This window comes from Ostrea edulis, chromosome 1 (assembly GCF_947568905.1).
Source record: "Ostrea edulis chromosome 1, xbOstEdul1.1, whole genome shotgun sequence".
NCBI lineage: Eukaryota > Metazoa > Mollusca > Bivalvia > Ostreida > Ostreidae > Ostrea > Ostrea edulis.
In genome coordinates this window covers 19,819,404-19,834,117 of record NC_079164.1, presented here as the reverse complement: position 1 = coordinate 19,834,117, position 14,714 = coordinate 19,819,404, and the positions used below count along the sequence as shown (strand labels likewise).

The 14,714-nt window shown below is 36.1% G+C and overlaps 1 protein-coding gene across 1 annotated transcript in view; it reads left to right on the top strand.

Moving 5' to 3' along the window:
* Positions 1-13,550: 13,550 nt before the first annotated feature.
* The window catches only part of LOC125663602 (integrin beta-6-like), a 40,351-nt gene continuing 39,187 nt past the window's right edge, over positions 13,551-14,714 (top strand). Inside the window, exon 1 of the mRNA XM_056152992.1 lies at positions 13,551-13,723. Coding sequence (XP_056008967.1) covers positions 13,636-13,723 — 88 coding nt within the window. The 5' untranslated portion in view covers positions 13,551-13,635. The remainder of the gene's footprint in view (positions 13,724-14,714) is intronic.

Sequence of the window (14,714 nt, the reverse complement as noted above, 5' to 3'; positions counted from 1 at the left end):
AAGTCATAAACACACTGACGATGCTTCAAAGTAGCTTTATGTAGATTAAAATTGTGTACACGTAGACCTTCTTTGCTCTTGCATCTTCCAATAGCTACTCTGAGTTGTCCTGGAGCAACGAAAGAGTGGCAGTCTACATCCACATATTGAATTGTCTGGCCTTGGGCTCGATGGACTGTCAATGCATAGGCCAAAATAATTGGGTACTGAGTGCGACTGGCAGTACTTTTGATTGCTCTGGTGAATATACTTCAAATCTGTACTGAGGAACTTCAATTAATTTTCCATCAATGTTAATCACTGGTGCACAATCTTTCTTTAATAAATGAACTTTTCCTCTAGCTCCATTACACAAACCACCGGGCAAATTTCTAGTCAACATCACTGGAGCACCTTCCTTTAATACCAGCGTGTTTGGAACATTCAGATGGTGTAGAAGATTTGTTGGGCCTTGTGGAGAAAAAATATATTGTATCAAAATCCAAATATCAAGTAAAATTATAACATTAACAATGTTAGAAAAATTAAGAAAATCAATTTGAGTCAGCTTCATAAATATGTACATTTCCCTCTGTTTCTATGCCTTATAAGTTAAAACAAGAGGTCCATGGGCTCACCTTAGCACTTTGGCTACAGAAGCTGAAACCAGTTCAGAATTCAAAAGTTTAAATGTATACATGTAGGTATCCCCAACCTACCCCTAGGGAGGCATGATTCGAACAAACTTGAATCTACACTAACTAAGGATGCTTCCATATTTCTTTGACTAATCATGGCATAAAAAGATTTTTAATTTTTTCCCTATATATTTTCGTGTAAAAGATTGATCTTCTATAGTGACCCTGTTCTATACATTCCTATGTAAAACTGAGATCGCCCAATGTGGCCCCACTCTAACCCCGGAGGTCATTATTTGAACAAACTTGAATCTACACTACCTGAGGATGCTTTCATACAAGTATGACAAATCATGGCTTTACAATTCTAGAGAAGATTTTTCCTATACATTCCTATGTAAAACTTCGATCGTCCATTGTCCTGGGGGTCATGATTTGACCAGACTTGAATCTACACTATATCAAGAAGCTTTCACATAAGTTTCATCTTTTCTGGCCAGGTGGTTCTTGAGGAAAAGGTTTTTTAAATGACCGTACCAAATTTTTACTATGTCTTAATTAGAGGGTGTGGCCCTTCATTTGAACAAATTTAAATCCCCTTCACCCAGGGATACTCTGTGCCAAGTTTGGTTGAAATTAGTCCGGTGGTTCTGGAGAAGAACATGAAAATGTGAAAAGTTTACAACGACGACAACAGGCAACGGACAAATTTTGATCAGAAAAGTTCACTTGAGCCTTCGGCTCAGGTGAGCTAATAAACATGGATATGGTTTTGAGACCGATTTTTTGCTATGTATAAATAATAAATAAACAATCAAATCCCTTAATTTTTAAAAATTGTTTTAGGTTGTGTATTAATTATGCCAGCACCATGGGAGGTATGGTAACACTGGATTCCATTGTGGAAAGCTGTTTCAAATTCTTTAAATCCAAGTCCCTTTGCATTCCAAATAAGGATACCATAGGCAAGTTAATGTAGCTTCTGTTCAATGCAGTTCCATGTTTCTTGTACGAAAAGGGGAAAAGGTGTGTAGCTTATAAGGGAGTTCAGCTGAGATCACCTGAGACACATGATAGCGTTGCACTACCAAACCACTGTGAACTTAAAGAGATGAGTCACAATGTTTTATGTTTTGAAATTTGACATGCCTCTTGTGGTAGTTCTTGATGGGCATATACAAAAGTGTGAGATTTCATTTGACAATGGAAAAGTAACTTTAAAAATCCAAAATTTACCATTTCATATTAGTTTTGACTTATTACCCACTCAACAAAATGTTGATGGTATCATTCATCTAGTCAGTTATTAAAACTTACTGTGGAATAGCAAGCTTGAATGAAACTGAATCACCATCTTTTGTTGTTGCAAATTTCTCTATACTTCATGATGAAAATAGATTTGAAAGAAGAATTTAGAGTAAATCTTGTAAAGTAATTCTAAACTGGACAAAGAAAAACAGTCATTGTGAAGTGTGTTCTGACTCTATACTTAAGAACAGAAAAAGAAAAAATGTGAGTTTAGAAACCACATGCACAAACAGAAAACAAAACAAAAAGACACATTCTTGAAAAACATCAAAGACGATGGAATACAGATGTTATAACTATCTGTCTAAGTTTGTATATAAGATCACCTAGAGGGTATCAAGACCTTAAAAACTCTGGCCTTCTGGTATTACCTTCTCAGAGACTTTTGAGATATTATAAAAACTCCATCAAACAAAGCCCTTGCTTTAACCATGAAAATCTTCAGTGGATGAAAAAGGAGGCTGTTAGACAACAGGTATCACACTTTGGAATGAATGGAGGTATTATTATCGATGAAATATCCATACAAGATGATTTAGTGATTCAGAAGAAAGGAGACTCCTGGAACTTAGTCGGATTTGTGGACATGGATACCACAAATAATAATATTGCCATCCTCTGTCAAGGAGAAAAGAAGATACATTAGCAACACATGTTCTTCAGTTAGTGTTCCATGGACTTACTGGATTCAGGTATAATAACAGTCATAAAAGTTAACATACACTCTGATAAACAATACCATTTAAGCCAGAACTCTAAATTAACTTTATAGCTGTACACATCATACTATCCAATTTAAATTGTGACAATGTAAAAGCTGTATTCAAAAGTTGACATATACTAATTGAATTTATAACGTATATTTTTACAGGTGGCCTGTTGCCTATTTTGATTCAAGTACTGCCGCAGCTCATCAGCTATATAATGTTTTTGGAAGTGTGTGGATGTATTAAATGAGAATGGATTTACTGTGGATTACGTTATGATGGACGGAGCTTCCACAGACAGATCTTCTGTTAACATGCTGTTTGATAGCAACCCCAGGGAAGCATTGTTTTCTGATGTATATGACATTAATCACTCAATCTGTGCCATTCAAGACATAATGCATGTACTAAAGAGAGTCCGAAATAATATCGAGTCTAGTAAACTGGAGCATAAACAAAAAAAGGGGAGACTTTTACTACTCAATGACTCTTATATTGTGTGGGATTATTGGGTGGAATGTTTCAATTTTAATATTCAGAATGGCTTTGGTATCCATGCCAAACTTTCTCCAGAACATCTAAATCTTACACCTGCCTCAAAAATGAGGAATTCTCTAGCTCTAGATGTTCTCAATAAAGATATGCTTTTCCTCATGAAAAGCTATCAAGCTACCTTGGAGGATCCTTGTAGATGTGTTCTGTAACTCACACCAACCTTTAATCTTTCTCAGTGATGACAGATTCAAATCTCTACAGAAGACTTTGGATTTCTTGAATAAGTGGGGAAAAGACCATGAAGACTCTGACACTAAAGCGAAAAATTTGATAACAAAGGAAACCAGGGATGATATAAATTCTACAATCACAGGATTTACATCACTTTGTATGTTAAAACTGGGGAAAGGAAACAGCATTAATTTTATAAACTCAGATATAGTTGAAAACCTGTTTGGTCAGCACAGAGGGATCAGAAATGGGTTAAATGATAATCCAACTCTCTCGCAGTATTGTCCAGCAACTACTGCAATAATTCTTGGCCAGTGCAGTATTTCAAGCAAATGTAATTTTGGAAAAACTGCAGCATTCTATTCGGCTACAACTCCCTGTGCATTAAACACTATAAGAAACAAAACCAACAAGAAAAACAGAAGGCCCCTTCGCATATGATGCCATAAAAAGGATAAATAAAATCCTACACAAATAAAAGGTATGATCATTTTCAGCAACAATGTTTTCTGATGTCAAATGAAAATTGCACTGATATCTGCATGTTTAATTACCTCAAGATGTAACATGAACTTTTGGCATCAGCCATAAAATGTTTTCATGGCATATCTAGAAATTCTGTCATTAAAAAGTTTTCTAGTAATACATCGAGGTATCATAGTGATTGATATTAAGGAGCTGGGATGTCTCATGATACTTTTGTGTATGCATGTATATACATTGAATATGTATTCAGGAGTGGATCCAGCAAGGTGATGGGAGTGTTAAAATCCCCTCAAATTATACTTATGTAGGATCTACTTTTATCATTTACACTCTTCATATTCCCCGCCCCCGAAAAATGACCTGGATCCGCCCCCGCAGTGTCCCTAGTAATTATCATTTCTGTATTTCTAAGTTCAGGGAAAAAAAGTTGATTTATTTATTTTCATAAATATATACTTTAAAAGGTGAGTTTTTCCTGTTCCACACTGGCCTGTAACTATCACATTATGGCTTGAAAAAGCGAGGCTCTTTGCTTTCTCAGCTTCAGACATTTTGGCGCGTTTCGGATTGGTTTTAATATTTACTAACCTGCGAAATTCACCGCGGAGCGCATTTCCGGTTTTCACATCACGGAGTCAGGGATGAGCTATCGAAGTGAAAAAACCCGGCTAGAAATGGCCCATAATCGTCACACAGGTTGGAAATTTCTGCTTGAATAAACAGTCCATACATTCCGGTTACGGAATTTCTCGCGAAATTCTCCCAGTTGAACCAAGGCATAATTTTCAGGCGGGACCTCAAAAAACGCGTTGCCATTCTGGTATTTTTTTTTTAGTATGGGGATGTATTTTTTTTTTTTTATTATTTTAGCTTTATTATTGAAAAAACTTCAGACTCCTGTGGTTGAAGTTAGGAGTTGATGTTTTGTAAAATAAGCGACCCAGATACAGCGAACATAGAGAACATTATTAAAGTATGAGGAAGTAAGTAGCATATAATTGATGCGAAATTTTAATTGACAGGTCCGAAATCTTGCACACTAGTCTGAATTTCGCTGCTGTCATAGGCAAGAAACGACTCCGTGACCTGGACCGGCAAATGTCTTAGTAAAAATAAACAAGTGAAATCGAGAGAACGATGACGTATATCTTTGTTATTTTAAGAACCAGTGGCTTGAAATTTGGCATGCAAGTAGTTAAAACATTAATCTATGCAAGGAGACCAGCAAATTACGCATAGCGTACCGAATTTAAGATTTTTATTTTTTTTTTGGCATTTGAAGCGAGTGGTTAGTTTTTTATCTGGGTCAGAGTTAGACCCCTTTCTATATTTACGGTATCACAGGGTTCGGGCCCAAAACGGGCTTAGCCCCTGTGTGTACACGGGCACCCATCGATCTACCGTAAAAAGTTGTGAACACCCCCCGCAAGATCAACATCCGGTTGTGCAGTATCTAGTTGAGTAGATCGGGTCCCCTAGATTTTATAAATTAAATTGGGCCTTAAATTGAAAAAATAAGAATGTGATGCTCTAGGCAATTTAGTATTCTATGATTTCATAGAAAGCAATACACTCTGATGGTTCGTTTGGGGGCTGGAATTGTTTTGACGCGAGAGTCGGTAGTGAATTTTTACCAATGAAGTTGAACCTTTGAACCAAATAAGACCCACCCCAGTTTCATCTCATTCCTTATAAATTTGCAAATAGAATATACATGTACTTAATACCACCCTTTGTTATCATGTCTTGTAATTGTCACTCGTTTTTCAATAAATTTGATATAAATAAAATGATTGTGCAGGAGATCGCCCGTTTGCACCAGGGATTTTGTGTTGTGCAGTAGATCGACCATATTAAAACAAGGAGACCAATGTGATATTTTTTTTTATTTTACTGGATATTGGAAATCGATAGTCCACCATTTCTATAGCTGCAGAACTGTAGCTCTCTGGAAAAGATATTGTGACGGAACAGGGAGCTACATATCTACCCCTTATACAAACCTCCGATTTACGGCGCATGTTTATCTGTCAAGTGCATTGAAACGAAACACCCAGATCACAAGCATGCTGTCAATGAGGCAAGTTCCTTATATATACTTACTTCAAAAGTTTAAATGTAAGGTGCACGTAAATGAAAATAGAAATTATATCATATGTGTCTTCCTATAAATGGCTAAATTAATGTACTTTTTATTGAATATAATGGAATATTGAACATTTAAATCTTGATATCAATAAAAACCAAAAGGGACATATTGAATGATCAAACTACATACTCTGGCTGCCGCTGTTGATACTGTTTTCTTGAAACGTGCACAAATGTTCCCAGGCCACCATCAATTTGAGTAAACTGTATGTACATGTAGTTTGCTTGATAAACTCAGGCCTACATATAGTGGTTTTTGTTTTCAAGAAATAAGAATGGGGTATACAAAATGAAATTGAATTGTATTATTTTAATACCCTAACAAGCAATTAAATAAATACCTATTAAAATGGGTAGAGATGATTTTGATGGGATAGGCAGTTTTTATAGATACATGTATATCAAACAAAATATTTTCTGTTAGCCAATACAATGTCAATTGTTTTATTTTAGGTAACGAAAGAAATCAATGATATCGAGAGGAGACTGAAGAATATAACCGATGAATTGAACAGCATCAAAATGTTTCAAAACCATAACAATACTAATTTTGTGTCTGCAATGCGCCCACTATTAAACTCACTATTTCCTCTGAAATGTGAAAGTAAAGAGGGAGCACAAAATTTACAGCATGACTTGCGGTATATCAAAATTGCTACTAATGGTCAAATTCCTAAAGACAATTCCCCTTCTTACATAAGTAGCTTGATGATGAAGGGGAAATCAACAGTCACCAGCAAAATTCCCAACTTGGACACTCAACAAACTGCCAGTATAATGCCTGATCAACATAAGACCAATGCAACAGACACAGTCAAATGCAAAGCAACCCCTACTACTGACTGTGTAACCGAGGCAATGCAGTCACCTTCCAATACTGCATCTGTCCAACAACAGCCATTACATGTACATGTAATACAAGAGTTCTCCATTCCAAATTCCACAGTACAACCCCTATAATTCAACAACTCCTTACCAATATCAGTATTTTGTGTACCCAAATCATGTGTATGATGTGTATGGAAATTACATGTATCCCATGAATTTGACCCCTTCCTCTACTGTGAGTCCACCATTACCATTGGATTCACCACCACAAAACCGTCCGCTGCCAAAGGACAGTGACTTGTGAACTGTTTGAGTAGATATTTTACACATACTATTATAGTGTAGCATTGTACTCTCGAAGAAATTTTTATTCTGCTGATGGGTTTAATATTTACAATTTTGAAAGTTCGTACATTTTATTTTATACTTTGTACATATACATGTATAAATATGTATCGCTGGTTGATAAGAAACAACACGAAGATACTTTGCTGTAATGTTCACATTGTAGTTAAATACACTACAAATTATACATGTATTATGCTGATACATTGGTTGTAATATTTTCATAATGTAAGTTTGATAATTTGTTTTTCAATTAAGAAATATCAGAAGTTGATAAAAAGGAAACAGTATTTTAGTGTAATCATTTTTTTAAGGAAATGCACTACTAAATTGTATTGCATTTTATGCCTGTGAGTTTGATATACATGTATTTTCATTTATAACTTCTAGGAGTTTCAGAATTTATTTCCAGTTATGAAATGCTGAGTTGTAGCAAGTTCAAATAAAATTTGAAACATCCAATTCACTGAAATATAGCGAGAGACAGTTCAGTACACCTCGGTTATCTTTGTGAGAGACAGTTCAGTACACCTCGGTTATTTTTGCAATGAATGGAATTATTGACTGTAGTTAAGATGCATTTTTGACGGGAAAGTAATTTCTGGTACCCAAGAAAAGTCATGTCACGAGGAATACCCATGTGAAAAAATATGAAAGCCCTATTACTACTGAAAAGTTATGACAGGGTTCAAGTTTTTCAAAATTAGGTCAAATTGCAAGGTGAAGGTCAAAACTTTTGCAAAACAAAAGGTCTGGTCACAAGTACAAATGTGAAATATGAAAACTCTATCAACACCCATTCAAAAGTTGTCATGGTTAAAGTGTTTATGCAAGGACATGCCAAAAACTATATATGATTCGAATCTTCAATGGCAGGGATATAAAAATAAATTGTCAATTTTGTGGTCAAGATTCTTGAAATTTGTATTATATTCAATGATGAACATGTTAACAAAGATTTTCATCCACAAAATATAGATTGTGCAAGCTTCAAGATGTATCATCGTCAGTAATGACAAAAGCTAGCAAATAATCAAAGCTTTATAGATAATTATTACATCTATTTCTACAAATTTTAATCGGTAACCATCAAGGTCATGAACTCTTCAAACAGGAACAACTGACAAAATCTAACCACGAATCGATGGTTCAGACAATCTACTAGCATATGTGACATACAAACATATCAGTGGTACTCAATTTCACAAGATTACTCAACAAGTATTAGAATTTCCATGAACTATTTGGTAATGTAGATTCATGAATGCAATTGCTAGAAAGTTTGACCTGAGAGAAGGACATGTAACAATTTTTTTTATTACATTCTATATGTGGGAAGTAAGTTCTTTCACAATCAACACGTTTGAGGTGGCTCACAACACCCTGAAAGAGTTTCAAATCAGCACGAAACTATTTAATTATGAAAGATGCGATAAGTACATTTGTCATAAAGGCAGAAATTATGCAATTTGGATTTTACAAAAAACATGATTTTCAAAAATTTAATTATGTAAATACGAACAAAATAATCTGGCGGATTTGAACTCGGGATCTGCCACCAATTCAATGCTTTAAATGATGTATAACCAAATCGATCCATTTCACAAAACATTGAAATCGCCATCATGTAGTGTAGTGTCATAAAGAATATAAAGCTCCGCCTTGGTGTAGTGAGGTAGCTTAAGCATGTCGATATCATAGTTAATAGAATACTCTGATCAATATAATATAAAATACTTTTTAAAATTTTCTGTAAGGATAATTGACTTTTCAAACAGATTCTTAATTTCAGAATAAAGTTCACAAAATATCGCAATAAAAGTCTTCATGTCAAATAATTGAGGGAGAGCATACAAATGTTAGTTCAGTGTATGCATAGATCTTTACAAAATATTCCTATTTAGGAAGTATATAACCAACAAAAAAATAATAAGTTATTCAATTTAGCACTGACTATTGTATTTAATAAATTGAAATTTAATCAACATCACTGCAGTGAAAGGTTTGATAGATCACCTTAAGCATTGTATATAGATATACTATGTATTTGTTCAGAGTATGCAATAGCGGGCATACACATAATAACTTAGCAACTGAAGAAGTGACACCACAAAGTTGGGTAGATAGGGTTATCGAAACACAACAATTTTCAGTTTGGCTGAACTTAATGTCATGCACATAAACTACTTACTCAAAATTTGATAAGGATCACTAGGTTATATGTGTGTAATTTACCACTAACATAAGAAAAGACATAAATTTGACTCAGAAACGTATTTACTCAGGTTATGAATAAAAATTCATGAACGGCATGAACTTTTATCAATACGGAATGCTTGAAATCTGATGACAACACCAAAAGGCATTTCATTACAAAAAGTTAACAGCAAACCAGAGAAAGAATTACACAGTTTTTGGGGATAGTCCATCATTACACTTAGTCGATGAAGTGTCAATAAAGGGTATGGCCTCCCCTTGCATCAATGACGGCTTGACAACGTCGAGCGATGCTGTCAATAAGCACCCGGATGTTTCCAATGGGAAGGTTGTTCCACTCTTTCACGAGGGCGTTCCCGAGCTCTGCCAAAGTCGTGGGTTGTGCTTTACGGCGTGAAAGGGCAAACTGCAGCATGTTCCATACATGCTCAATCGGGTTCAAGTCCGGCGAGCGCGCTGGCCAGTCCATACGGACAATTGTCTCCTGCTGAAGGTACTGTTCCACCACCCTGGCGCGATGAGGACGGGCGTTATCATCCATCAGGATGAACTCAGGACCAACAGCACCAGCGTAGGGTCTGATGTAAACATCGAGGATCTCATCCCGGTACCGCACCTCCGTCATTGTTCCTCTCTCCAGGACATGAAGATCTGTTCTTCCATCCCTGCTGATTCCACCCCAGACCATGATGGAACCACCACCATAATGGTCATGTTCACTGATGTTGGCATCATGGAAACGTTCACGTTGTCGTCGCCACACTCGGTGCCTCCTGTGTGTAAAGTCCAAACAATACCTGGACTCATCGGTGAACAGAACTTGAACCCAATCGTTCTGTGTCCAAGTGACATGATCTTCAGCCCAGTCCAATCGCTCCCGCCGATGTCGAACACTCAGAGGGACTCGAACACATGCCCTTCTCGAGTTGAGACCTGCATTGTGAAGCCGATTCCGTATTGTCTGAGTGGACACATTCACCCCCGAGGCGTTCAGGAGGTCGTTACGTAGGCTGGTTGCTGTCCAGAAGGGATGGTGTCGTGCCTGAAGAGCCACAAAATGGTCTTGGCGTTGGGTTGTCGACCTCTGACGACCACCCCCATGTCGGTGTGCTGCTGTACCAAAAGTTTGCTGTCGGTTCCAGGCCCTGTTTACAACGCTCTGGCTGACGTTTAGTGCATTTGCAACGTCACGTTGTGAATAGCCAGCGTCAAGCATTCCAATACATCTGCCCAGTTGTTCTGTCGTCAGGCGACGCCTTACACGTTGAGGGGGCATTGTGTTGATAAACGTAGTGTAAACTCTCAAATGAGTTTGAAATTTTAGAAAGAATCAGACACCGATGCCCGAGTGAAAATCGTGCATTGGTAGCAAAAGCATAAACTGTGATGAGAAACGCATTTCCCATGGCATGAAATGCACGTGCAAGTTTGTTGAAGACGTTTTTGATTTCACTTGGACACAATATTGCCAGTTATGCAGTTATTAATTTTTTAAACAGAAAAATATCTATGATCCTTATCAAATTTTGAGTAATATATAATTATTCCAAACGTGCTAAAAAAAATGCATATTTATTAAAATTTAGTTTATTAATGACACAATCAGAGCTCACCATAGTGATAAAGTCATATGACAATGACAAAATGGTGAGAATAACTAAGTTATACATTACTTATAACCACATCTTTTAAAACATGCAGGCATATTTCGTTTCATATCCGAGTAGTCCAGTGCATTTACGATGGCAAGTTCCGGAAATTGCGACACAAATTTGTCACCTGTCTCATCACACCAAATACACACTCTGTAACATTATACTCAGGGTTGTATGGGGGCTGAAAAACCAAGTCAACACCGTGGTAGCCAGTAATTCTTTCAATGTTTTCCATGTCTTTGTTGGTGAAAACCGCAGTTGTCCTTGATCACCACGATTGAACATGGGGTTCCCTAACTCATTTTTTTTTCGGCAAGCGCTTCGCTAAAAAAATAAAAATGCTATCATTCCCATTGCGTTTGATACTCCATTTAAAATATTGAAATGATTCAATCCAAAGAAATCACAACATACGTTGATTGTATTTGAACTTGTGTATTGCTGAACTTCAATGGCTCGATCACTAATGTGTGCATGTCCATAATGACGGTTTCCGGATCTTCCAATAATTGATGCCTCGTCAAAAAATGCACCTGCGTGTAATTGTAGTTTAAAATAGTACTTAAAAAAGCCTCGACCTTCTGTTCGTGGTCTGGTCTTAAAGTTTCGGCTGGAATAACGGTCAACTTTTTGTGAGAAAATTGTAGCTTGTGTTTCAATGCATGCATTTTTTCTGCACAGATGGCACATTGTTTACAGTACATACTTGATCGTCCAGTAATTTCTGCCGAATTTCTTTACAATAAATTGACGGCTTTTTCCATTTCTGATATTCGATGAATTGAAGAACGATTTCCGTGATTTTACGGGGACGTGGGGAACTTTTCCTCTGAGATTTTATGGTTCTGGTTCGCAAATACTCCTTAACAACACCATCACATGAACATACATGTATGCTTAGCGCGGTTTTTGCTGCTATAGCTCTGTAGCTTTTACCACTGAAATACAACTGTATTATAAGGTCTATAGTGCGAAACTGTCCCCTGCTACCCTACGTGTGTATGTAAATGATGTTAACTCATTCGTTGTTTATTCATTTACACAGAGCAAATAAGATTTAAGATAAACCGGGGTATTTTCGTCAGTATTCTGTTAGAATATTAGTTCAAGAATCGCCATATCATTTATTTCCACGGAATATTATTATAGTTTTTTTTTTAAATCATAGTACTGATTGTTTAACGTCCCAGCAACAACGCATCATTCACACCGAGGCATCAACAGCTTTTTGGGAAAAGCAACAAACTTATGCAAACTGGAGTTTTTTTTCGTTCCAGCTCTATCATGACATCGGACCTCGCTTTTCAAAATGTCTCATTCTAAAACTCTCTTTTCATGCCGAGAGTTTGGCGAATAACCAGTTGCTTCCAATTCTAACACTTGGAGTTGAATCCATGATCATCCGCGTACGAAGCGATCGTTCTAGTGACTGCGTGATGTAGAAATGTTGTTTCTTTGTTGGTTTACGCCCCCATTCAAGGATTTTTTTCAATCGTGTAGAGATGTCGAAAGCTTTAGATGAAGAGCCACAAATAATGACCCATAAATAGTACTTACGGCCGTAACAGGGAGGGCTCAAGTCTACCGTGAAAAGGGCCCTCCATTTTTAAAGTCAAATCCGAAAGACTCGTGACTTTAACTTTTAATATCGGGCGCTTGTCGAAGATATAATTTAATTTGTATTAAACGTAAGTTAATGCAAATTAAATCTGAACCGCGTTCACACGGAGATTTTAATGCGCATTAGATTTTTTCGAATTAAAATTTACGTCGCGATTTAACACGAATTAAATTTACTTCGCATTAGCTCCGTGTGAACGCAAAACGAAGCCAATGCGCATTAAAGGTAGACGCATGCGTAAAGGCAAAGTTGGGTTAGATGCATCATACCCGTGGTCATCTACATGTATATATGTCAATGCTAGTTTTGAGAGGGAAACTAATCAAAATTTGATAATAATAACTAAAAAACATGTACAGACAGCATGTCATTAGATAATATCAGACGTACATGTAAATCTGTGCTCTGCATAGGCATACTGAGTAATACTATCAATGTTAAACGTCTTAGATTTGACGTGCCGCCAGAATTGACAGAGCCGCAGAGCACCTGCTTAAGTCGTGATTTGAAACATTCACAAAAATTAAAAGTTTCCTTCTGCAAAGCTACATATATCTATGCTAAAAATGACTCAAAAAGGTGACAATAATCTCTTCTTTCACATAATCTTTGATTTGGATTATTTACAATTATTCTGAACGTTTCTCTTAACCCTATAGCAAGCTTGACATATTGTAATGGGCTAAACCATGATGTTAACTACCCCATCAAAATATGTTTCACCAGATTTGTTACATAAGATATCAGGTACTGTTGTGGTGCCCGTATGAATATTTGTACTTAAGACAAACCCCCAAAAATAATTAGTGTAGTGAGCATGCGCGTAATAAGATGATATTTACGTGTACTTTTTGTCATATATCAACGAAGCTCGTCTTTCCTGTCCTGTTCTTACGACTTCCTATCCGACACACACACATGTACTTTAACGTGAGTAACACATTTATAGTCACAGTTTCCTATCCGTTACTTACCTGATGACAACAATAGATGACGGCGATAGAAACGACAAGATGTGTTTAAATGCCCTCTATACAGGAATTATTATCACTGTAATAGCAGTATGTAAGTAAAATACTAGTATTCTTATCAGCTACATGTGCATGGGCTTAGTCTTCATTAGAAGGTTCTTCGATACTAACAATTTCATATCCGTGGGAAAGCACCCCACACAGTGAGTGATTGAAATGAAAAGTAAACAAATGCATCATTAAACGCGAATGATAACAATTTACTTACTATTTACAATTTAGCAAATAATTAAAAATCACCTCACACAGTGAGTGATAGAAATGAAAAGTAAACAAATGCACCGTTAAACGCGAATGATAACAATTTAATTACTAATTACAATTTATTAAAATTCACTACATTTAGATTACCTCTTACTTTTAAAAGAACATCCAAAATAATAGTAGGTTATGTCTGAAAATTACGATTTTCGAACTTGCCCATGTTAGTAATGCTACAGTACCAAACTTTAAAGCAAAGAGGCATAGTAGATTTTGCTATTGATATTGCCTACAATTGTCTTTATAGTTCTGTTCAGGAATTTCTGCTTAGATAGATCAGGTGTCTTGAGAATATACTAATAAATAGTGCTATAAACATATCGTAGATATATTTGTTTTGAAATGCATATACTTAACGTTTTTAAAATTCTAAACACGTAGTAAATATACATGTACTTTGTAAGCTGCTGTTAAAATAAATCGCACAATGAATGATACAGTATCGTTAATTCCATAAATTGATTTATTAGTATGATTATAGTAAATCTACATATAATTCAATAAAGCCGAAAATATATCAAAATGTGAAACGTGCATATATATTAAAGGGGCATGGTCACGATTTTTGATCGATTGGAATTGAAAGGTTTTTTTTTTTTTTTTTTGGTTATAGAATATTTAAAGTAAAAGTGACACGTGCATAGTATGGTTCAATCCCATAACCTTGGAAACTGATTCTATGCCTCATACCACTTCACTGGATGATTCAAAGTAGAATGAGTGCGACTTTTGGGGTTGTAAATTTACATGTTTTTTAAATACCA